Here is a 25,628-nt window from a genome sequence, read left to right as displayed (position 1 = left end):
GCTTTGTAAAGAGAAACCGCCAGCGGTTGATACACGCCTGTCTTTACATACGCCCTCATTTATAGTAATATATTTGTACGGCGCAGAGCGCAGTGTGTGCACATATGTGTGAGCGCTGTCTCCCATCGCAGTGGCGTGGACATGTAGATGCCTGTTTTCAAATGCTCCACAGGCCTGATATTGTTGAGATAATCTGCTGAAAACTGATCCTCTCCACACCATCGCCTGCAGAGGAACGTGTGGGCACATCAGCCCCCAACATCAGGAGCCTTGTCTGTCGCTACAGCAACAGCAAAAAGCCTTCCATTACCGCTACGGCATTCGCTAAGGCTTTCTGCCAGACTGCGCTTCTCTGATAACAAGACGGCAAAGTGCATGCAATGCGCTCTCAATCAGATGTGTCCAGAAACTGTCTGAAACAACAAGACCTGTCGGTGATATACCAAAAAAGTTGCTGAGGGTTTGACAAAACCAAACAAGCATGCGATGTCTGTACTGTATCTTGCCGTACCCGCTCTAGCGTGATGGATTGGTCTTTGGGCTGTGTGAGATGGTGGTATTGAGGGAAGCCTGTCTCTTTAAGAGCCAGTCCTTGGGCAGGTTGGCTTGTTGAGTGGGGAGGTGGAACCTTGTCTGCTTCTACAAACAAGCATTTCTATCAACAAAACGTGTCTCACTAGCGAGCTGATCTTGAGGGTGTGCATATACGAGAGAGCGAATATTGCTTTCACGGTAGTTTCTGATGCCGTCTGTGTGATATGTGAGTCCCGTTTTATCAGCACCTGAGGTCTGCAACGCTCTGCTGGAGGGGGCCACCAACAGCTCAGGTGTGTCACATCTATTTGTGCGTTTATGTGTTTAATAGAGTTAAGTGGCATTTAAAATAACGCCGCTCGAAAGAGCTGGGCTGTGCAGTCGCTTTTGAACTCTGTAACTTTTTCAAAATGAGTATCCTTGCGCTGCAGTTTGCGCAGAAGGCTACAGCAGGTTTTAGAAATATGCTGTGGGTCGAGCTCGAGCACTTAAACTTGTGATTTATAATCTGACTATTCGTGCAGTAGCAGGAACGTGTTTGTGTTCACACATCATTTGAGATGGAAATGGTGTAGGAATACAGATTGGCTGTTTTTAGATGTGCCAGTGAAGTTTCCGTGGAAGCCTCTTGGTAAAATAATGGGTTTTTAAGTAGGATTTAAGTAAGATTTTTGTGGGTTACTTTGAGATCTGTGCATGTCTTTCGCATGGAAGTGTATTTTGTGCTTCAGTGTGCATGCGACTTCAGAAGTCTGTCACTACTTTTTTATTGTTTAAAGACTTTTTAGATAACTGTTTCATACAATATAGGCACAAATAATGTGCTTTTTAGTGTGCAGCATCTGAGAGGTAGATAAGTATGTGTTCCCAGGCTGGTAAAATAGATAGTTTTGATGAGTCACAATATAAAATGGTGTCAAACTTATACATTCTATGTTATTATTTCCATTAATAAATAAGAAGAGTCTTTATGCAGCTTCTTCTCATTCATATTTAGTGTCATTCTCCAGAATAAGACCATAAAACATCAGATCATGCCCTTCACTGCAGCTCTGAATTGTTTTCTCCAAATATTCCCCCAACAGCCTCCAGTTTAAACCGCTGTGTTGTGTTCAGGTATAACACACACGTGAACAGTGACGGGATCAGTGATGTTCTCAGCTTTCCCATACCAAGCTTTTCCCAAATTAATTCCCATTGAAAAAAGCACTCCATTAATCAGTCCTTTCAAATCTGGCAGGTTTTGCGGTCTAAACATTAAGAGTTTGTTAGAGTGAAAGTGAATAATGACTCGAACATCAGTCAGCTCCTCAGAAATCTGCCAAAAATCTTTTCTTTTTCTATTTCTTTGTATCCCATGGAAAGAGGAAAAGTCATTAGGGTGAGTAAATAATAATAGAATTGCAGTATTAGCAATAGCAGCTCCACCGGAAAAAATAAAACTGACTTAATATTCATCAAAAAGAAAAGAAAAAAAAGCCTAGGGGAATACAAGCACTGAATATTATGCAAACATGCAATTAAATATGTATTAAATAATATGCACTTATGCAATAATAAACACTAATAATCTGCATACACTTCATGCATTTAACCTCACTTTGATGAAACAAATGTTAAAGGGGTCATGACATGGATTTTTTATTTCAATATGTTTCTTGAAGTTTACCAATTATGTTAATGAAAAAATAAATATGTTGGAAAATTATTAATTTCTCCCTAATTATGACCCTCTGTCTGTTTTAAAGGGTCATGAACAGAGAAACCAAAATTCCTTCATCTTTTGACATAAGAGATCACTGTATAAAAACATCCAGTAAGTTTCAGAGCTCAAAACTTTCTCGTGAGTCTAAAAACAGCTAATTTTGAAGAACGTCTGTCAAAAAGACCGTTTGTAGAATGTTCTGCTCTATGATGTCATAGTGTAGCTAAGCACCGCCTCCACAGAAGAAGACTGACGTTACAAGAAGCATCCATCTATGAATGGCCGTAGACTGTCAAACACACATTAGCCAATCATAACAGCGGGTGTTTACAATCCACCATGACTACTCAAACAGAGCTTTCTGATGAGGGGTTGCCTTAAAGGAAAGTACACCAAAAATGAAAATGTGATGTTTATCTGTTTACCCCAGGGCATCCAAGATGTAGGTAACTTTGTTTCTTCAGTAAAACACACAAAAAAACATGTTTTAACTCAAATGGTTGCTGTCATATAATGCAATTTAATGGGCACACAATCCTTGAGAGTAAAAATAAAACACGCACAGACAAATTAAACCCTGCTGCTCGAGACGACACATTGATGTCCCAAGACACGAAACAATCAAATCGCAATTTTTTTACGCACAGACGTAACGGAAATAATCTATCCCTGCGTATGCATCACTCATCGTTGCACCGAGCATGCAGAGGTTGTAATCAAAATGCTAACTGCTCACGCTTATCCTGAGTGTTCAAACCGACTAAAACCTAAAAGACTTTCTCTCACACGAACTCATCCGCTGGGCACGTGCAGACGCGTCACACTCGGGACAGCTGGACATAGCGAAAAATATATATACAGTGAAAGCCTTTCAGTTTCTCACACAAACCGATCGTTTGGCGTGTTAGGAAATCACCTTCTCATCACCAGCCACAGGGTTTAATCTGTAATTGTGATGCAGCTGCAGATCAAGTATTGCTTTATCTCTCAACTTGTTTTTTCGTGAATTTTGCACGAGACTGTGCCTCGCTTACAAAACAACATGCTCCAATCAATCTTCTGGCATGATCCGGAGTGCCATTTAAAATATACCATCTAATCAACTCCTCCTTACAGATATAGACGATCAAGCTGTTTGAACAAAACACGTCAAAGAGCAATTTCTTTCACTCCATTTGTCCTAAATCTAATGCACATCTGCATCCAGCGAGACAACATAATGGCAGTGATTGTAATTTCTACTTGCTTCGTCAAGACAAAGCCGATGGCAAGATTATGACTTATATCTTGCTCTGGAGGCAGTTTGGAGCCATGGTTTTTTTTGGCTTGGGAGATGTTGTCTCTCACCTCGGATCCGACCGAGACATTTTTGGAGCTTGATCAGATAAATGCTTTGTTTATAACGCGGAGGATGTTTTAAGCTATGAAACCCACAGGATGTTTTAATGGTACAAAACCTTTTATATGCTAAATCATCAAGGCAAAATTTATTCGTCATGTCATGACAACGTCCCCTATTCATTTTTATTTCTGTTGCTCAAATTCGAAACTATGACAAGCTGATAATTCATATATGAACCGTCTTGGTTTTTAGCTTGATGTTTAGCCCGAAGGGGCTTTCAGTTGGCCTGTGGGCTACCTTTAAATTTATAACTGTTATAATGAATCGCTGTGCATGATTCATTGAAATTTGATGATTTGTGAAAGACGGACCATAAAAATTACGACAGTTTCCTGGATAATTGCCAATGTGTCAAATGGCATAAAAGGCCCCTGACTGTATTTTTCACATCTGATGTGACACGCATTAATTAAACACGGCTGGAAATAGCACCTTCGACAATCACAGAGCGAGCTGCTCAGGAAATAAAGTAACGTTCAAATATAGCCTGCGCTGCCACGCATTCACTGGCAGGTGTCTGCACATGAGACCGGCCAGAAAGCATAAGTGATAATTGACATGGCATCCCCAGCATCAAGGACTGTAGATGGAGGCTTCCTATTGTGACATGCTCGAGAGCCTCTTCCATGGAAATGGACCTCTTCTCAGCTTTTGCCGTTCAAAGCTGTGCCCAAAACCATCCCCACTAGTGGTTGCAGGAGTGCACCATTAATCTACAATGGGAAACATCCAAAAAAAAACAAAAAACAAAGAGGCCAGTTGCACCATCTACAGATGGAGAAAACACAGAAGAATTTAAAATGATCTTGCTCTTTCTTCAGCTTTTAAAACACCAATGGCAGTTGGGATAAAATTTGTCTTATCCATGGCCTTTTTCACCAAAGGCACTTTATTCTGTTTTTAATGCCACGGTATAGAAAACAGTGAGAGGTACTTGTCTCTCACCAATTATTTTACTTGCCCCGTTTGCAATACTTATTTCATTTATAGAAAAAGAAATAGAAATTTTCACGACTTTATGCCATCAGGCCACAAAAAACGGTTTCCCGGTTTGATGCTAAACCATGAGAAAAAGTCCCCAGTTAGTATTACCGTTTTAGATTGTATTATGTCATGCAGCATTTGCTTTGTTTTGCTTCGACAGAAAGCACAGTGCAAAAAAAATATGAATCGATGAATGCATGAACGAACCAGGTTACTAGAGAAACTATTCTATTTCTATTCTATTTCTATTATAAGCGCCACCTTAGTCTGCCTGCCATTTCTGTTCAGACCACTTTTTTTGTTGCAAATGAAATATGGCGATCGTTTTAATGTTATTACTTTATTATTAATTCTTATTACTAATTATTGAGTTTATGCAAACAATACATGCATTGTAATGCAAATTTCATTTGTTGACAGAACTGTGATAATACCCTTATCTGTGATTATTTAGGTCACTACAATCGTATGAAATTTCATCTCTACTAAAGAGAGAGGAACTAAATCTGCGCTTATAGGGTGAAAAGAGGTGCTGCTGCAATCTACAATGTTGTTTTACTTCAAATGATATTCTAGCAGAACCCAAAAGCATTGCTCAACAGAGCGCGAGTTAGGCACAAGAGCAACAAACAGACACAACGTAACACTTTTTCTGTCAGCTCTTGGCTCAACGGAGCTGCAAGATGAGCGCTTGAACAAGGTAGTGAAGGAGTGATGCGCTCTTGTAAACGTCCATTATAAAAGATTCACACAGTGCTTTTAATTATTGAGTATTAAGTTGAATTATTAAGCGCGTGTCTGTCAGCTGGTCTGTGGTCAGGTGCTGCTCTGTTAGAGTGAAAGTGCTCAGAGATCTTCTCCTGGGCTGTTGTGGCTCATGTTGGAGGCTATGCGGGCAGGCCTTGATTTCAGTGTTTCGTGTCTTGCTTTCTACTTCTATTCAGTAGATATGTTAACGACAAACTGTCCAAATGTTTACTGTAATTTCCTGAATGCTAATGTTTCAATGTCTCGTGGTTTCAGATTGCCCTGCACCATGAAACTCGCTGTAGTTCTGCTGCTCTGTGCCTGCTGTCTGCTTTTTCAACACAACTGTGAAGCCCAAGGTAAATATATTTCACACAATTATTATTATTTATTTTTTTACTGTATATTCTTGAGTGGTGGTTGCTACGCATTCATTGTATGTTTAACTCAATACACATATAATAACTTCCGAGTTCCCAATATAAGACGGAAAGGTTTATAATTAATATACGATTAATTCTGACACATCTTAAATTCAGTGGATGAGCATACATTATTAAAGGGCACTTATAAATATAATTTCATATTTCAGTTTGAAATGCTTCTTTTTAGCATTTCAAATCTTCTTTAAAACTCATTTGCAGTTGTTCAACGGCATGCTTAACACCATTGACATCAGCCGCTTAAAAATCATTATCAGTAAAATTGCTGTGAAATAATGGCAGTAGTTATTTTGATATAATTTCATAAAATATCTGTTTATCATGGATAGGAGTGAAACTCAATCTGAAAATGAAGCACATATGCATATTTACAAAAGAAAATGTTGCAGCGAGTGAATTATAAGAATTGGCCATACAGGCTGTTAATTTCCTCAAACAGTTTCTGCCAACTGTGCTGCAACAGGATCCTGGTGAGCAGATTACATAAAACTCAGCGTCAGAGGCCTTTGATGGTTCCGTTGTGACTGATCTGTCTCTGGAGTATTCAGCTGTGAAATTCCTGTCTGCTTAGAGAATGTGGCAAATCTGCGTATCAGTTGTTGGGCGCAAGGGTTTGTGTCTTACACGCGTGCTGGGGGCAAAGGTCAAAGCCCAAAGTCCTTCTGTGCAGAAGAAAAGTTAGTTGCGGCTGCTGACCTGATGTTGAAAATGTGGGGGAAAACCTGATCTGCAAAAATGGATTATAGTGCAGGTCAGTGGGGCCGGTGTCTCCTGGAAGAACCTGGAAACAAGCCACTGCAATGCAAGACTGATACAGACAGACGGACAGCGCTCGAGTCTGTGCCAGAGACTATTGCCACAATGTGAAACAGGAATTCAGAAATCATATCAGTCGCTGGCCGTTCCTCAACACTATTAGCGCCTACTGAAGATTTAAAAGCCGCTTTGAAGTTTTATACCAGTCGTGGCACATTGGTAGATTGAATAGTGCTATAAATGTTATAAAAATAAGTCATAAAATAAGCCTAAACTATAAAATACTTAAATTTATAAATGTTGTTTCGCAACAAAAGTTAACTAAAATTACTTAATGGAAAAAAATAACTTCTGTGGGAATGTACTGTGCCCAGCATTTATTATTTACTTTTAGAAATCAGGTAGTTTCAACGCTTCAGCGCGGTTGCCGGAAATTACAGTGTGGGAATCTCGCAAGTGTGTCAAAACGAAAGTGTTTTCAGACACTTTCTAAGTGACCTCCAGCGAACTGCATTAAAAGCGCAAGTAATTTTGCCAGAAACAGGCGAACGTGAACGTTTTATTCAGTCAGTGGTTGTAGGTAAACAATAACAGAAAGTAACGTGCAGCACACTAAACCCAACCTAACAGGTAGTGTTAACAAAAGCTGAAAATGCGTACGTACCAGGTGAGCTACTGAGCAAGTTTACCATCTGAGAAAAACAATATGAGAAGCTGATTATATGGCGCTATAGTAATACTGTTTTGAGGTCGTAACATAGTTTTGTGAAAGGAATTGCGAAAGGAAGTTGTTTTACTGCCGCTGTTATACATACTGAAATGTATGTACAGTAAATATATATATATATATATATATATATTTTAAAGAGGCATGTTTTTCCAATGAGCCTATGTTCCACAGCGCTCTGGAGCCTCACTGGATCATAATCCGTCCTCGCTTGTCTGTCCTGGCAAAATGTTTTTCTAGCAGTGCAAACGGCCGAGTGGATACTGAGGCTGAACGATCCTTTGCTTCGCATGGATCTAGTTACTTCTTCCTCAGCTCCTTCAGACGCTGTCCGGCCGGCCTTCTATTACACTCCACCTGCTGCCCAGTGAGATCCTGGACACATATGCATACGCTAGGGCGGTGTGTGCGGCTCGTCTGGAGTTAGAACCGAAGGGAAACCCACACCTGCATGTTTCACTGGCACCATGGCGCTGAGCTTGGCCACGGGGGTTCTGGAGAGGCAATATAGGGTTTCATGGTAGGAATAAATTTAGATCGCTCTGGTTTTCACACGCAGTGAGCCCACGCACTGTGGTCTCTGGTTGAGGACCCCCGTGAGGTAAACCACAAAGGCTGGAGGATGGACACAGTCACACCTGTTGCACTGCTATCATAAACTCAACCCCAGGAAACACAGCCACTGTTAACAATTGAAATGTTCGCTATGGCGGATCATGCATCCATCTTTAGCATAAATCAATGCCCAATGAATCAGAGCACGACAGATCAAATCAGCAGGTGTCTGAAACCTTTCGGGCTACCCGATCTCATAAATAGTGTAAATGGTATGCCGAATAAAATCTTCTGGTATAGATATGCAAAAATGGGTTTTGTATATGCTACACGATTGGTAAGATTAGGGTTGTGGGATAGAGGTGTATCATTTGTACTAGAAAACTGCGTATCATATGCATGCAGAAAACGCGTATATATATAACATTTTTCAATCGACTTGAACTGAATCATGGCCCATTTTCAGATTTCTTGCTGCATCATATTATTTCGAAATCAATGTGACTGCAAATATTTACACACGCTACAGAATTCCGCCTGGAGGCTTTTCTAGAATAGGCTCCTCCAGTTTGTACAAGAAGAAGTTATTTGCACCTCATCTCTCTTTCAGCACTCTGAGATCATCGGACTTCTGTTTGCTGTCACACCCGGGCTCTTTCTCTTTAAAACTCTATAGTGTTTACTGCGTATGAAGTATTCACGGTCTCCAACTGCTAGTCTTCGTCATCCAAAGCATGCTTTGAACTTGCAGTAAATACAGAGAGCAAATGAACAATGGGAAGGAAAAAGAATAGAAGCGTGTACATTGAATTATGCAGATATTCTACTTTGCATATTGCATACGTTGCGTATCTTCCTTTTCTAAGATTACCATTCTTCACTAGCTTTCTTGCTCACGAGTTGGAGAAATCTCAATCTCCCAATTCCGCATCTACAAAAACGTTCTTTCAGTATGATTGGTTTTTAATATCAGGAGTGTTTGTTACACTATACCCTGGTTTCACAGACAAGGCTCGACCCTAGTCCTAGACTAAAATGTAAATCTGAACGGTTTCAACTGAAAGAAACTTGCACCGATTGATCTTAAAACATGCCAGTGGATTTTTTTGTACACCAGTAATGCTTTTTGAAGGCATGTTTATAATAAATACTTTCATGTCCTAATTGAACTATGGCCTAATTCTGGTTTAGGCTAAGCCCTGTCTATGAAACTGGGCCTTTATGGACAAAGGTATTGTGACGCACCTCTTTATTCTTAAGTTCAGGGGTTTTAGTCAGCCAAGAAGAGGAAGACCACATAAAGCGGTAAATTCTGAATTTGCCAATTTCAGCTCCAAACATCAATTGGCACGAAAATCAGCATAAAATCTGTGCGGCAGGAGCAAAAGGAATGTGCTTCAGTGCCAAGCAGCTGTGTGTGTCTTCATTTTCACAGATATGATAACGGTGTTGTTTTCAAAAGCTTGCATTTTGAAATCAGTTTTCTGAAGAATTTTCAGGCCCAAAAATACCACTGTTGTGTAAATGAACAGTTAAACTTGTAAAAGCAGAGATATGTAGTTGCAATGTTACTTATAGTCAATAGAATATGTTCAAGGGACCATCAGAATACATAAATAAAGTGAAAGCTAAAATGTAAACTCAAATCTTCACTGCTGGTAAAATCTTAAAGTGCCCCTATTATGGGTTATGAAAGGTTCATATTTTGGTTTTGGGAGTCCCAAACAACAGATTGACATGAACGCAGGAACAAAAAACACTTTCATTGTCTTATAATATGCATTTATTCTTACTTTATTTGCTCAACAACTCCCAAACACGATTTAATGATTTGTTAATTTTCAGTGATTCGTCGATTTAAAGGATTGTTAGTGGCAAAGAAGATTCGTTTTCATGAAACGATTCAATGATTCAGAGTCGACTCTTTCGAGAGACAATAACTTCATACACGTGTGCTTTCAGATTTTAAACTGTGCGGATGTTTTCATTCACTTAGAGCTGTTTTACATGCTGCCTGAAAACTCATTTTCAAAAATTCATAATAGGGCACTTTATTTTAAATATATATTGGTGTATTTTAAATATAAACAGTATTTTTCGCAATATAATTTATTTTTATTATAATATATTATAATATATAATACATTTTAAACATACTACAGAAATTAGAGTCAAAGCACTTCAAATAATTTTTTGAAATTTATCTAAGAGGCTAGAAAGGTTATAATTATATATATATATATATATATATATATATATATATATATATATATATATATATATATATATATATATATTTTTAATACTTGTTTCAAACAGTCAGATAACATTCCCATAATGTAACAATTTAAGTTACATTCCCATAATGTTTATAAAAAGGAAAAATCTAATTGAAGAAACAACAATTAAGCATTCAGAAATACTGTTTTTATGACTGGGAACATTACAGAAAACATTCTTAGAACATTTTTGTTGGCTGTGAACATGGCCAATGTCACAGATCGGCTTAAATTTAACTCGTCAACAGGTTTAAATAACAATGATAAAAAAAAAAAAATTGCTTTTGGAACCCACAGCGTATGCAAATGCCATTTAAGCAAGAGAAAGAATATTTCCATTCACGTCTTATTGAGCTGTACGACAAGAATCATTACGAGAACAGCTTCTCTTGGTTTTAAATGTTAAACTAATCCTTCAGCTGTCTATGTTTAAGAGATTACGCTTCACGTTGTTGTTTGGGCTGCTCTCTGTTATCAGTTTGTACTTTTCAGCTGTTGCACTGATAGCGCAGGAAAGCCAGGCTCGCATTGTTCAAAGCTCTGTGTTTCCAGGAATACAGGTCTTACACTTGGCCAGATTACATGGAAAATGCTTCCCATTCCAGCGCCGCTGAACGAATATGAGCTTACACGTGTATTGTGTCTCACATACCGGCCTTTATCCGGAATAGGCACACGATTAAGTGAGCATGTCAGATGAGGGTAAACAAACTTGTCGTAAGTGTACGTGTGGTTTGCGTTTTGAGAATTATTCGTAACTTCCTGGCTATGAGGAATAATTGAGTATGTTTAGTGGAAACGCAGACGGGCCGTGTGATGTAAGAGGCTGGCTGTGAGCGCCGGGGGTTTGGAGGCATGTAGGGGTTGGGCCCTGGGCGATGGTGAATTCTTGTGATGTTCGGGCAAAGCTCATACGGGCGGAGACATGAGCACATTCCTCTCCTCCCACCGCACACGCTCCCCTCGTGCCCATCACCACAGACACACGCGCTTCCTGGCCGTCCCCAACACACACACACACACACACACACCCTGCTCTAACATCCACCGGAGCGCAAAACCCAATACTGGATAAGCACGGCCAAGAATGCTAAATCACTCAGTCGGGATGGTGATGATGGAGATCAGGGTGAATCATTTCCTGTACCACATCATAAAACTTTTCATGTAAAAGTACATGCGGATTATTAAGGATGGAAAAAGAACACGCATAAATGTTCTGCTCTCTCGGACAGAGGTCAGAGAGAAAATATGCTATATATATATATATATATATATATATATATATATATATATAAAAATTGAGAATTATAAGCTTTCCATTGATGTATGGTTTGTTATGATTGGACAGTATTTGGATGGGATACAACTTTGAAAATCTAGAATCTGATGGCGCAAAAAGTCTAAATATCGAGAAAATCACTTCTAAAAGTTCTTAGCAATGCATATTACTAATCAAAAGTTAGGTTTTGATATACTTACGATAGGAAATATACAAAAATCGTCATGGAAATATGAACTTAATATTCTGATGCTTTTTGGCATGAAAAAAATCCAAAAAGTCATTTTGACCCATACATTCTATGCCATTTCTACAAATGAATGTTACTTATGACTGGTTTTGTGCAGGATCTCTCTCTCTCTCACACACACACGTTGGTATTTGTGGTTTATGAGGATTTGTATAGGCGTGATGATTTTTACTGGACAAACTATATGTGCTACAGCCCTACACATACATTTAATGTATTTTTATTCAAGAGGAAAGAAACTTTTTGGATGAACTACCCCTTTAAGACAATTAAATAACAGTTCTCTTCCCTGATTGACGTTTGTAACAATAAATCATCTTTCCTTCAGTCAAGATGAACGCGTATGTGCATCTTAGTATGTGCTAGCTGTTGTTTACCACACTCGACATGCTACATAAGCTGTTGAAAAGTGACACTGATCGCACATGCCTTCTACAAGTGACAAACTCTCACAGACAAGCTAGAGCTTATAAGTGATCTGAAGGGCTTGTTTGCTTAATTTGAAGAGAAATTATTATTGAGGATTGCTGTTCTGCAAAAAAAAAAAAAAAAAAAAAAAAAAATCAAGAAAATACTACCAAACTCTATATTAAATGTACTCTTCTCTTCTCAGTTTCATTTTTCTCAGTAGATACATCTCCGACACCCTCGGCCAGTAACTGCACGTGTGAACTCGGCCATGGAAAGTGTGCTGAAAACGGTGACTGCAGGTGAGTGGGTTCATGAGAGTGAAATATAGGCTCGTGTTGGTGAAGTATATCTGACCTGTGCAAGCCTGTTCCTGCTCACTACTGTTGCAGAAGAACACTGTAAACAGATTCATGATACAATGAGCATGGAACGCAGGGTTGACTCTTGCCTCCGTGTGGCAGGTGTGACCCAGGATGGGGTGGACCGCGGTGTGAAGACTGTGTGCGAATGCCCGGATGTGTCCATGGCACCTGCCACCAGCCCTGGCAGTGTACGTGCATGGACGGGTGGGCAGGCCGATTCTGTGATAAAGGTGATTCATTTTTAGAGATTGACCTGACAGCACTGATTATACAGATAAAAGAAATACAATATGATTTCTATGCATTTAAACATATATCAAAGAAATACAGGCTAGTCGCAACTAAAGCTTTTGTGCAAAACTCACTCGCCAATTTTAGCCACTGTTTTCATTATGGAGTTATATTCAACATGAATTAGAAACAATTTTCATTTTAGTGTTAACTATTTCTTTAAGGTCATGAATAATTACTCACTTTTATGTCGTTCCTAACACCCAAGACCTTTGGTTCCTCTTCAGAACACACATTAAGATGTTTTGATGGAATCTGAGAGCCTCTCTGACCTTCCAAAGACAGCAATGTGATGAACACAATCAACTTCCAGAAACATAGCCAAGAGATCGATAAAAATAATCCATGTGACATCAGGGTGCCAATACTTTTGATAGTTTGGTCAGAGAGCTCACGGGTTGCATCCAAAATATCTTAATGTGTGTTCCAAAGAAGATTGAAGGTCTTACAGGTTTGAGGACATGAGGGACTAATTAATGACAACATTTTAATTTTTTCACTTATTCCTTAAATGCTTTAACAGATTGACATAACGGCACTGACTTGTTTGTGCAGATATTTACGCAGTGCTCAGAGAGCAGCCGTGTCAGAATGGAGCTACTTGCGTCTTGAATGACTCTGGGGATTACAGCTGCTTGTGTCCCGAAGGCTTTCATGGGCGGGACTGTGAGCTGAAAACAGGACCTTGCCAAAAGACCAAGTGAGATGTTTTTCCCCTTTTTGTTCGTAACGTAAATGTATGTTTTATTTCTGTATTGTACTCACCTTCCCAACATCACAAAGCTGTGGAAGAACAGAGCGAGTCATTTTAGTAGGACTTTCTGATTACACTGTTACCATGAACTTTTTTTATAAGATCAGTTCATGATTTGACCTCTTTAAGTAAACATTTTGGTAAGCTGTGGTCCTTAATCTATTAGCACACAAGCCTAGACGCACTGGCACAGGCAGCACAACAGCCTGGTCAATTTGCAGCCTCCAGAGTGCAATCATGTAATTCAATGGGCTCATTACTGGCCCTGTAAGAGACTGCTAATACTGACACGCTGCAGCTCGGCCCCGCTGTTCTTCCCATGAAGTCCAAAACAAACCGACAGAGAGGTTTCCAGGGAAACGATGCTGCAGGACTGAACCAGTTGCAGCACAGTTTAAGGATGACAAATTATTACTTGAAATATTACATGGTTGACGGCTTATCCTGTGAACATGAATGATGTAATGGGGACGTTCGTCACATATTAAAAGTTGAATATGCAGATACATCCAAGTATGTAAATAAGCCAATCACATGGCTGGTTCCCTTCTAAAGTGTCAATCTTGTGACTCTTTGAAAAGAACCATTTGCTTGAGTTTTTACTTTCTCGGGCTTGGCATTACATTAGGGCAGAACTTTTTTGTGTGTGGCCAACCAGTGGCAATGTAACAACAAATCATAAGGATTTTAAACATTGTGATTCTTTAATAGTTCCATTAAGATTTGTTTTTGTATTTTTGAGAAAGAATTGTTTAGAGGTAAATTGCATTTACATCAACCAACAGCCTATTGTCAAATTACGTTATATAACATAGTTCTATAGGCATGTTATCAATAATTTGTACTTTTCATTTACAAAAAATGCCTCATTTATATTTGTATTATGTATTTGGCAGCAGATATTTAAGTCGAAAGATACATTTCTGATGTATATGCTTATCCGAAATGCATAGCATTTGAAAGTACACTCTTTGATAGTGTGCCCAAACACAGGAGGTTGAAACAGAAGCACAACAACGTTTCATCCCTATACTAATTTTGGCACCTTTTTAATTGTGGGGCAACTGTTCAACTCTCAATAAGTCTTTTATCCCAGCCTCCAATAGTTTGATGTTGTTCCATCTCTTCAGTCAAAGTTGCCACCAGAGACACCAACTAATTAGTGGAATAAGAAAATAAAGGTGCGTGCTGAGCATACAGATGTTGAGTAATTAGAAAAATTAAACTTGAGCATACCAAGTATTTTACATTCCATTCAAGATACACAATCAATTAGTTCATGGGTTGTATTTAACTCATGACAATGGTGCTGCCTGCAAAGGAAGGTTCATTTGTTCAGTAATCTAAATGTTCTTGTTACGAGTCCAAAGTATACTTCAGGTATGGCACAAAAAAACCTGGCTTGCAAGCGCTATTCTTTCAGAAATTCTTTCAGATCCTTTTCTATTCTAACATGCCAATGCCTCAGTGTATAAGGCAAGGATCAAAAAGAAATGACTGATTGAGTCACTGTGGAAGAACTTGACTGGTCTGCAGAAAGCCTACTCTTAATCCCAGCTGAACACCTCTGGTGTGACTTTTTAAAAGCAGACGTTGAACCAAAAACCAAAACAAAAATGACACAGAGAATAGAGAAAGGAAATATAGGAAAAGGGTTCTGTCCAACCTGTTAAACATAGATTTGTACTCATGACTAAAGTAGTCCAACTTGCTCATTAGAAGGGGTGCCAATATAGTTTATAATTTCTTACGTGTATTGCTTTAGGTCCCCTGCAAGAATGGTGGTCTCTGCGAGGATCTGGGTGGTTACGCTCCAGAACTGTCTTGTCGATGCCTGGCCGGCTTCACGGGGCCCCGCTGCGAGACCAACATGGACGACTGCCTGATGCGCCCCTGTGCCAACGGTGCCACCTGTTTGGATGGCGTGAACCGTTTTTCCTGTCTGTGCCCTGCGGGTTTCACTGGCCGTTTCTGCACCATCAACCTGGACGACTGCGCCGGCCAGCCCTGCCTCAACGGAGGACGCTGTATAGACCGAGTCTCCACCTTCCAGTGCTTCTGCTCCCAGGGTTCACTGGAAGAACTTGTGAGGTTCCGTCTGGGAGTCAGGGCCTCAAGCCGTGTCTCCATTCAGGAGCGAAGGATACAGAGTCACGCTGAGCAAACCTGTCCCAGTCAACCGCTCCCAGGGGACCACTCCCAGCGGGGATGAAAGACGCTCGTTCAAAATCTCAGTGGTGACTCAGCATGGGGCAGAAGGGCTGTCAGAGCTGCAGCTTATCATCCTGCTGGTGCTGGGGCTATGACTTTGGCCGTGGTGGCGCTAACAGCTGGCCTGGTGCTGCGTGGACACTGCCAGGACCAGTCGGCTCGCTGTCAGTGCAGACCGGCCCCAGCTCACCATCGCCCATTCCACCGATGTAGGACAAACTCTGTGCCTGCGCAACAGGAATGCAAGATCAGCTTCCTCCAGTCCCCGGCTCCAGCTGAGCTAGAGAAGAAGAGGCTGAACACCGACATTGTTTAGCCGCAGAGATCGCGCAGCTGCTCTTGTTGAAGTAAAAGGCCACTTCTGACCTCTCAAAAGATAAAGACGGAACTCATGAATCTGAGAGTCCGTCGCTGAAAGCAGGTGGCCATTAAAGAACCCATTTTTATTTGATCAAAGATGCCACAAGTGAGGCATGTACTGCTAAGGGAACATTAAATCAGAGTCAACATGAAAACAGTAATGCTCGTACCTGGTCAAGGAACTTAAGATAAGAAATGCTTGTCTGTGTAATATTAAATCAGAAATTATGTATTATGCCTCTGAAAACCATTTTGCTCTCACCAAGCAATATTTTTTATGGAAACCCTAAACTGTGGCGTGTCTTAGTGCCTTCCAGAATCTATTTTCTCCCCCAATTTTATGATTACAAATTTTTTTATTATGAAAATGAAAACATTCTTTCTGTTTTGTTTTTTTGGTAATTTTAATAACATTCAAATCTGTCTGTTAATATTATTGATTAGACCTAAGCTTACCTGAATTGTATAAAAACAAGATTAATAAATAATAATTAAAAAAAATACATATTAATTAATAATATATATTAATGCATTAACTATTGTTAACCAATGGGGTCTTTAAAGTTTCATGAAAATTAAATCCATAAATCAAGATAATTATTTTAGAGAAAATAAACTAATTTTCATTCAGAGGGCACTTTTCAATATCCATCAGTTAAATTGGTTCAAATTTAAAAACACACCTTACCCCTTTTCTCATTTTAATAGACTGTATCACTTGGGAATACAGTAGGTCACATTATGAAGGTAAGGTGGGTTGCAGATGCTGTTTCATATTGACTTCAAGGTACACACAGCCTGGGAACCACTGTATTTGTTGATATGACGTCTGTACTCGAAGAGTAAACAGTAGCACCAATGAGCCGCGTGTAAAATAAAGCGAAGCACTTAACCACACATATATCAAAACTTCCATTGTGTGATACAGTAGTACTGTATGTATATAACCAAGCCATAATACTAAAAGCGCTTTTAATTTCAGGTTTAAGTGTTCACTTTCGCCAAGTGTTCAAACTGTAAAATATTTCAACGTGAGTATATGCCAAGTAAGTTTTATTCTTTGAGTATTTGCTTTATGAACGTTTTTAAACGACAACGTAACGTTCCCTTTAACACTGTAATGATGCTCTTTTAAGCGGTATAGTAATATCAATTTCATGGGAAACGATTTTTGTGATACATAACGCATTAACAACAGTATTGTGTAAATATAATTTATTTATGTAATTTATTGGTGAAATGTATATTTGTTTTTTATCGTAATGTGTTATTTTTATACAGATCTGTGTGCATTAAAGTTTTTAACTGTGTAGTAACTAAGCTTCGCGTCTAAATCGCTAAATGTCTTTGTATTGCAGTTGTCCTGATCAAAATTCATTATGGATTACATTTTTATGCGCTACTCTCCATCCCGTTAGGCGCTTAATTTAAATAATCACACAATACATCGCATAAACAGCGCCATAATGCCCGACTGACACATTTTTGAGCCGAAAAACCCAATGCTTTGAGTTCTGGCATTCTGAAATAGTGAACTTGTGAATTTAATTAACCTACTTTATCGGTGCGCTGTGAAGGCTTTCGTAAAAAGACATCAAGTGACCCCTGGTGGACAACTCACAACAACGACGGTATGTGGATCTCACCTTTTTCTGGATCTCACAGTGATATTTATGGCCCATAATCTATTTAAACTACATTAGCCGGCGCAACACCCGTGTTTAACCCAAAGAGATTTATTCAGATGTAAATCACAATACATGTCCACTGAAAATTGAATGTAAAACGAAGAAAGCACGTCCTACTGACTTTCTGTAATGAGAGGAGAAGCATATAGAAGTTGCGCTTATCTGGTTACGATTTGCTGAAACGCGCTCATCGGTTCTTGGCGACGCCTTCAAAGTATTTCTCCAAGACGCTCTCGACTTCTTCCTCTGTGTAGTCCTGGACTTGGAAGAGCGAGTTTGCGGAAGCTCCTCTGATCATGGCAGACAGCACTGGAGGGTGGGAGATTAAATACGTATCGATCTAAACATCTGGGGGAATCTCGTAAAACCAGGGTCGCGTCTGATGTGGGAGAAAGCCTTAATACCTTTGCCAGACGAAGGTCTGAAGAGACAGAAAACCCTCTTGTTGAGCGCCGCTTTTCGCCGAGCTCGTAACCCACTCCTAAAGACGGCTGGGTCACCTCGGCTACTATCACTGAGAAGAAGACAGAAAAACACAGTGACGAAGGGCTTAAAGTAAAAGAATGACCTTGTATTATAAATACACCCTTCTTCTGGTTGTGGTACATGTATCTTTCGTAATGTTAATGTAAAAATAACATAATTATAACTTAACTTCAAAATATGTATAATGTTTGATTTTCCCTACACAATTTATGAGAAAAAAAAATAACGCGTCAAATATGATCCATCAGGCTTCTGAGGAACATTTATGCATAAATTCGCACATTATCTCAAGTTAGGACACATTACTGGAAGATACAGAGAAATTCTGGGCAAATTGCATGTATTTGCATGTTATTTATTACTTGAGTTAGACCGTTTTATTTTAAATGTAATGGCTTCGTGCACTTTTAGACAGAACCACAAAAAGTATTTTATCCAAAAGCATTTTTGTATTATATTTGTCACTAGCCCATATAGTATGAAACTCTTATTAAATAAATCAAAGTTAGTTATCGATAAAGTACTTTGCCTGCTTATATTAATGCAATTTTTCTTTATAATATGCTATTGTGGCTCCATAAAGTAAACACCTAAAGTAAGTCCAAATTAAAATAAATTATATTACCGCGTTGGATAACAAAATCTAAAAAAAAAATCATATGGGGTTAGGGTGAATTTAGTGTTTAGTATAAAGTCAGGTGTTCTCACAGGTGTGGAAGAAGGGCATTCATTTTACGCAATCAGTTAAAAACTTAATTTTGCGATCTGTCAAAAAGCCACTTGTTGCTCCAAATGCAATGTAAAGAATGTGAAAACGATGAACATGTCACGTGATCTCTCACCATCAGACAGCATCAGCCACTCCACGTCTCGATCATGGATGGCTTTATCTCCACCCAAAGCCGCATCTTCACCTGAAACAAGCACACGCGTTCAGTGCCGAGCTGCAACCACTGTGATTATTGCACTCACTGACACAGAAAACGGCGCTACACGGACACGTATTTAAGGGAAACTCTGAGAGAAAGAGAGCAGAAGTGAATCACCCTTTTCCGACAGACTGCCCGAGCTCACGTGCTCCGTCAAAACCGTGCCATACCGCTGTAACTTCTTCACTATTCTCTGGTAAACGTTCACGTCCTGTCTCCCTCCGCGGATGCTTCCGCAAAAATATATGTTCATGCTTTGCGAATGTCTTCGTGCTGTCTGACAACGACACGAGAGCGGCTTTCCTCGACAGGAGCAGCTTTCACCGGAAAGTATGGAGAGCATCCGCAGGGCATTTCCCGCGCAAACACCTGAGAAACGCCGCCGTGTGGCCATACGAACGATACAAAATATTTTTAAAAAAAGTTATTATTTTTTATTTTTATAGGTTTTATTACTTACTACAAAGTCTGTAAGTAGTCGCCCTCGTAGGTAAAATCATTTGGTTTATTCATTGACGGATAACGAATGTTACCAAGGGCCTCATGTCAAATGACGCGAACTGCTATTTAAACTAGTAAAAAAACTAATTAATTGCTAATCTTTTAGATTTATAACTTAATTTAATTACCAAAATATAAAAACATCATGAACACACAAGGGAGAAACAAAGGACAGAACAAAACAACGAAAAAGTCACATTCAAGTACTCCAAACATTATTAAAAGCCACGTTGCCATCAGTTTTTAATTGCGAAGAAGATTATTATATATATATATATATATATATATATATATATATATATATATATATATATATATATATATATATATATATATATATATATATATATATATATATAATAAAATATATATAAAATATATATAATAAAAATACTTTTTTTTTTTTTTTTTTTTTTTTTACTTTATACATTTGTTTAGGCCTCTTGAAGTACACAAATGAACGGAAACATGTCAACATATGATACTATAGTACAATAAACACAGATTCACGAACACGATTAGAAGAAAAGCTAACATTAAGGTTAAACGACATTTTAAAATAAACTCAGAGAACACATAAATACATTTATTTTCACATTAATTCGTTACATTCAGCGCGTCGACGTGTCGTGACGTAATCAATGCGCAGTTTTTCTTCTGCGCAGTACCGGAAAGCGAATAACAGCTCTCGGATACAGATGCTAAAAACATTTGGATAAAAGAGCTCCACAGAAGAAACAGGTAAGATAAAATAATCAGGAGCATTTACTGCGGGTTCTTTGCGTGGTAAACAGTCGCATTCGTTAGTCAATACCTGGGGACTGCTGTAGGTGTTCATGAACCAACAGGATATTAATCTTAAGCTTACTTTGACAGGTGGATGGTGACTCTGTTTTGTATATAACATAACGTTACATATATATATATATATAACACGGCCGCCGAGCTAGAAATATCTCTGTGTGTGTTAGCAGTTGTTGAATGGAAGTGGTGAGGGCCAGAGAGATGGGCCCCGAGAGAATCTTACCGAACCCCGAGGAGGATGCGCTGCAGGAGCGGCCCTCAGACACCGCGGCGCAGGAGGAGTGGAGCGGGGAGGACATAGAGGAGGAGGAGGAGGAGGAAGGAGGCGCCGGAGACGAGGACAGTGCCGGGTACTATTACCAGCCTCTCAATCAAGACCCAGACAGGATGAACGGCTCTCACACGGAGCCCGCGGACGAGGGGAACCACCGCGGAGCAGCTGCAGGACGTCCAGGACAGAATAGAGGTACAGAGAGGCTTGCGTCTTTCTGGTTAGCCTGTGTGCTTTACCCACTAATTAATAAATGAATTTCTTGCTGTCGTTTTTGCAGGCCATGGGTCTGTTCCTGCCCCAGCCTCCTCCTCCTGACAGCGACGAAGAGGAGGATCCCGAAGGAGCTGCTGCTCGTAGAAGTTTCGCGTCCATTCCCATGGATGCAGGTGACGCATTATATAACACATCTACTATTTATTGATTTTATCAGTATAATGTAGATCATGCTACAGTATAATAACACAGCTTCAGTCTGCTAAATGCGACTACAATGCACGAAGACTTATAATCAGTTATTGTATTTTACTGTTACTGATTTTCTGTAAAAGCTACTTTGAAACGTGTATTGGGAAAAAATATTATAAATTTGACTCGAATGACTGACATTTTTAAATGGCAGTTAAAAAAATTGGAATAGAAAAAAATTAAAGAACGGAATTTAATATAATACGCTTAAATGCAGTTGAGTTGTGAATATATATATATATATATATATATATATATATATATATATATATATATATATATATATATATATATATATATTAACGTGAATATTTTCAGGTTATGGCCTATTAATGCCCAGTATTTTTAAAACACTAAAATGTATCATTTTATAAATGTCTAAAATTAAATATTACATAATACCACTTTTTACCATAGATTATATTCAGTGTTTTTAAAATGACTTAAAGACTTTAAAAGATCATTAGATGACTGCAAAGGTAAACGGAATACAAAAATATATGCGCAATAAAATATCCATTATCTTACAGCAGTTTAGATCAATGTAAAAGACGCGTATCAACCAGTATGCTTGCCAGCATTATAAATCTGTATTTCATGTATAGTTTCTCTTGTGTTCACAGATCACGTTGAACTGGTGAAAAGGACCATGGCTGCAGTAAATTTGCCGACACTAGGAATCCCTGCCTGGGCCCAGGAGATCTCTGACGACCAGTGGAAGGACATGGTCCAGCAGACGCTTCAGTCCAGACAGAGCTCGGCAGGCCTGAGACTGGACCGCCAAGTGAAACCATTACAAGAGCCTCATCTCACCTGCTGCAGGAACATGAAACAGAGCTTCTGACATCTCAAATCGAAAGGCATTCCTCCCTTTAGGTGTGGTTTACACAAACTGTGGACTGAAATTCATTAATGGCTCGCCTTGTAATTGCTTTGAACTGATAGACAGCCGGTGTCCAGTTGATGCGGTTACCGAGTAGGCAAAAAAAACGCTCCTGAAAACCTCCCAAATGTTTTTCAACCCAGCTGTATTGACGCAGTGTGTTCTTTGTGAGGATTTAGCAATTTGTCGGTTGCCTTTGTATGACAGTATAGACATGTAATGGTGCATCTCAGTAATACTCGCATCTCCATTAACCCGAATGTTGATACCCGTGCAATGAGTGATTGATCCTTTATATACCGCACACGGCTCGAGCAACACAAATGGGCGTCGCATCTTTTGTGTTTCTTTATTTTTGTTCTGTACATACATGAACATCTGTACAAAATATGACTTTCATACTATGTAATGCTCAACCTAATTAAAGTACAACATATGTACATATGACCTGGAAAGCAGCTTAAGATTAGTGTCAGACTTGGGAAGGAGGACTGGGGGAGGAGGAAAAGGGACGGGTGAGTGTGGAGAGACCCATACTTTCTTAGTTTCCCTCGGGTTCTTGTTGCTGCCGGACAAGCTGAACACCGGCCCCATCCGCCTGTCAAAAGGCATTTAGAAAGGAAGCATGCTGCGTTCAAGAGTGAAGTTGCCTCTGATTGTTTCTGGAATGTTTTGGTCTATTGTTTAGAGGCAACAAGGTTGGCAATTCATGCTCTTGATTGCGCCGGACGAGTCATTCCACGTCGCCGGTAGGCCGAGGTGACATTACAACACTTCAAACATCGAATGATTTCAAGGCTTCACCTCTGCGCCGCGTACTAAACAGGCTGTGACGGCACGACCCAAACGTATGCGCGTTTGGGCGATGGGAGAAGTGTAGCAGCTTGAATGCGCGCGAGTGGATGAATTACAGCGAGGCCTTTTTGGGCTGTGCGTCGGATAGCGATGACGTTTTGGCGCGTTGTCCAGCAGCCTGTAGGAGGAGTAAATGTTCCTCGCTATTGGAATGATCAAAGTGACACTTCACGAGACAGATCTTTACAACAGAGAGGGGACATCATGCATCAGAATGGAGTCAGTACAAGCAAACAGAATGAAAGAAAAGATGAACTCAGGAAGAGGGAGTACTGAAGGGTGAGGGTGGGTGGGGTGGGCGGGGCTAGGCGCAATCATAAGCAATTTACATGACAATATACAGTACACACGTATTTGCGACGGCAACTGCAGGCTGTCGGTTTTCCATATATTAAGCCTAGACAGGAAAGCGAGTATCTTTTCTCTTTAAGTATATAGTCCTATCAGGAGGATTGTATAGCGCTTGATCGTACACTAGACCAGTGCACGTTTCTCCGGACGACTCTTAATTCCTGAAAAAAATACTGCTTAGGCGCTTTGAAGCGAAAAAAAAAAAAACGCGGTCAAAATATGACGTACAATTTCGGACAGGACTGTAGTTCTCGATCTCGAACGGTCTCCTTTTTTAAAGGCTTGGCGGATTCGTTCTTTTCTGGCTCTCATACGTCACAGAAACCTACGAAGCAAAAAACAAGACACCTTACCGAAGCTAGGTGGCGAAAAAACACATTTCGTTCTGTTAAAGAGGTATCTTAAAACGAAAAGACGGTTTGGACCGAAAGGCCGTTGCTGCACATCGAGCACATCGTCTTTCGCTACTACTTTTACAGCATTTTCATCAAAGCGCTCTGCTGGTGGTGTATATAGAGATGATTGCTTACACAAATCTCCTTTTTTTTTTTGTTTGTTTGTTTGTTTGTTCTTGACAATCATTAACACGGTCACTAGGAAAACAGCAAACGGATTCGAACTCTTCAGTCTCTGGCTCTTAATACGTGGCCATGACCTCAAAAATGACTTCTTCAGACGACTACCTGAAGCATTTACAGCACCAGGCCACTATGGAGAAACACTTTCATGTGTATACCTAGCAAAGCGTCTGAAATTGATTAGCAAATCTCCAATTTGCGTGTCTAATTCATAAAGCTTCTTACTAAGGAACAAGTTTCTCCGTGTAAGTTTGACATCAAGAACAGCCCTGACCGCTTCATTTGGCTCTCTCGCTGAACCCACGGGAAAATCCAACACACCGTCTGCATTGAGGTCTTCGTTTATCTCGAATAACGCGATTACGTTTAGTTAATCGTGGCTCCTTCGTTTAAAACAGGTTTTTACAGAGGCAGTGATTGGAATACAGGAGAAGCTCTCAAGCAGTGGTAAAAATAAAAGGGGATAGGGAACATGCGGACGAATGGAGACAGCATAAAGTGGGCAAAACAAAGCGGAGTGTGGAGAAAAACAGACCACAAAAAGCATACTTTGATTATTTGTAACCCACACTGCTTTCTAACAGCTTCTGTTGGATGCGAGGATCAGCAGCTATGGATCTGTGAGGAAGTGCTTGTGCGCACATGGGAGCTCTCCACTGCTCTGCGGGCTGGATGTTTGCAGACGGGGCTCTCCAACAGCGAGGGAGGAAGAGAGTATGGACAGAGGCAGAGGGATTGAGAGGTGGGTTACAGCAGGCGACGAGTTTGGACCAAGACGAGAGGAACAGTTTAGGCGCGGTGGAGGATGGCGGTGCTCCCCGGTCAGAGGGCTTCCTGGTTGGCCGTCAGGTACTCCTCCGCTCGCTTGTGAGCTTCCAGGGCTTTTATAGTATACACGTCCTGCGGCAGCTCAGACTTTCGCCTCATCAAAACCTTGTCTTTCTTGATTTCTTTCAATCCCTGTGAAGAAAACGGTTACATCACTGAGAAGGTGCACCTTTCAGGCAAGCTAAAAAACAACAACTTGTGCTTCATCAAGCATTAACGCTTGGGATGTGTGTTCAGAGGAACGCATAGCCTTTGAAGCCTTCTTATTTGACAGCGTGGGAAAAAAACAGGTAGAAATGTCAACGGTTTAAACTTTTACGTGATTTCATTCCTCGCATGCTATTTGTCCAGGAGCCCGTTCTTCATACGTCGCCTATTCCATTCATTATGATTTCAATCCTGTTAACTGATATCTGGTTCTTGAGAATTAGCATATTAGGATTTAAATATCTGGATTTAGCAGCCTAACATTAATGAGTGCTTTCGTGTTCCCCAAAAATGGCAGATGTATTGATACTCGAAACCACGTTCAGCAATGCAGTGATTGGCTGGTGGCAAGACAGCAAAGTAATGACACAGTATCATTAAAAAATAAATAAAAAATACACCCAACAACAAAAAAAGAACCAAATTTTCATTTTTAAGGAATATAAATGTAATAATAGATAGATGAAATTATTTGTAGTACATTAACAGGCTTCACATTATTTCAATGTTGATCTGCATCTTAAGCTTATGGACCCGTTGCTGTGACTGCAAATCTAGGATGAGCTTTAAAGAACCAAATGATCTAAGATCAAGTCAAACTGGCAACAATCAAATCCAGCTAAGTGAGTTAGCAAGGCAAGAAAACAGACACGGGGGGAAAAACAACTGCTAAAAAAGTATTCACATCCTTATACTGTATATATAATTGTTTACTTTTATTGGTAG

General features: G+C 39.8%; 2 protein-coding genes and 1 pseudogene across 2 annotated transcripts; 2 read left to right on the top strand and 1 right to left on the bottom strand.

Moving 5' to 3' along the window:
- The first annotated feature begins 156 nt into the window (after positions 1–156).
- Positions 157–17,369, top strand: dlk2 (delta-like 2 homolog (Drosophila)). Its single transcript, XM_043255951.1, is given in 9 exon segments — positions 157–827; positions 5,649–5,731; positions 12,278–12,374; positions 12,537–12,667; positions 13,284–13,435; positions 15,248–15,545; positions 15,548–15,599; positions 15,632–15,780; positions 15,783–17,369. Coding segments are annotated over 8 exon segments (1,176 nt in total). The 5' UTR covers positions 157–827; positions 5,649–5,661; the 3' UTR covers positions 16,010–17,369.
- A 404-nt stretch (positions 17,370–17,773) lies between these two features.
- On the bottom strand, positions 17,774–19,517 carry LOC122356876 (annotated as a pseudogene).
- An 807-nt stretch (positions 19,518–20,324) lies between these two features.
- On the top strand, positions 20,325–22,538 carry mea1 (male-enhanced antigen 1). The gene is given in 5 exon segments (XM_043255950.1): positions 20,325–20,398; positions 20,632–20,880; positions 20,882–20,927; positions 21,013–21,121; positions 21,824–22,538. Coding segments are annotated over 4 exon segments (618 nt in total). The 5' UTR covers positions 20,325–20,398; positions 20,632–20,638; the 3' UTR covers positions 22,045–22,538.
- The last annotated feature ends 3,090 nt before the right edge of the window (positions 22,539–25,628 follow it).

The sequence above is a fragment of the Puntigrus tetrazona genome, chromosome 13 (assembly GCF_018831695.1).
Source record: "Puntigrus tetrazona isolate hp1 chromosome 13, ASM1883169v1, whole genome shotgun sequence".
NCBI lineage: Eukaryota > Metazoa > Chordata > Actinopteri > Cypriniformes > Cyprinidae > Puntigrus > Puntigrus tetrazona.
Note: the sequence above shows the minus strand (reverse complement) of the source record. Positions and strands in the feature narration are given on the sequence as shown.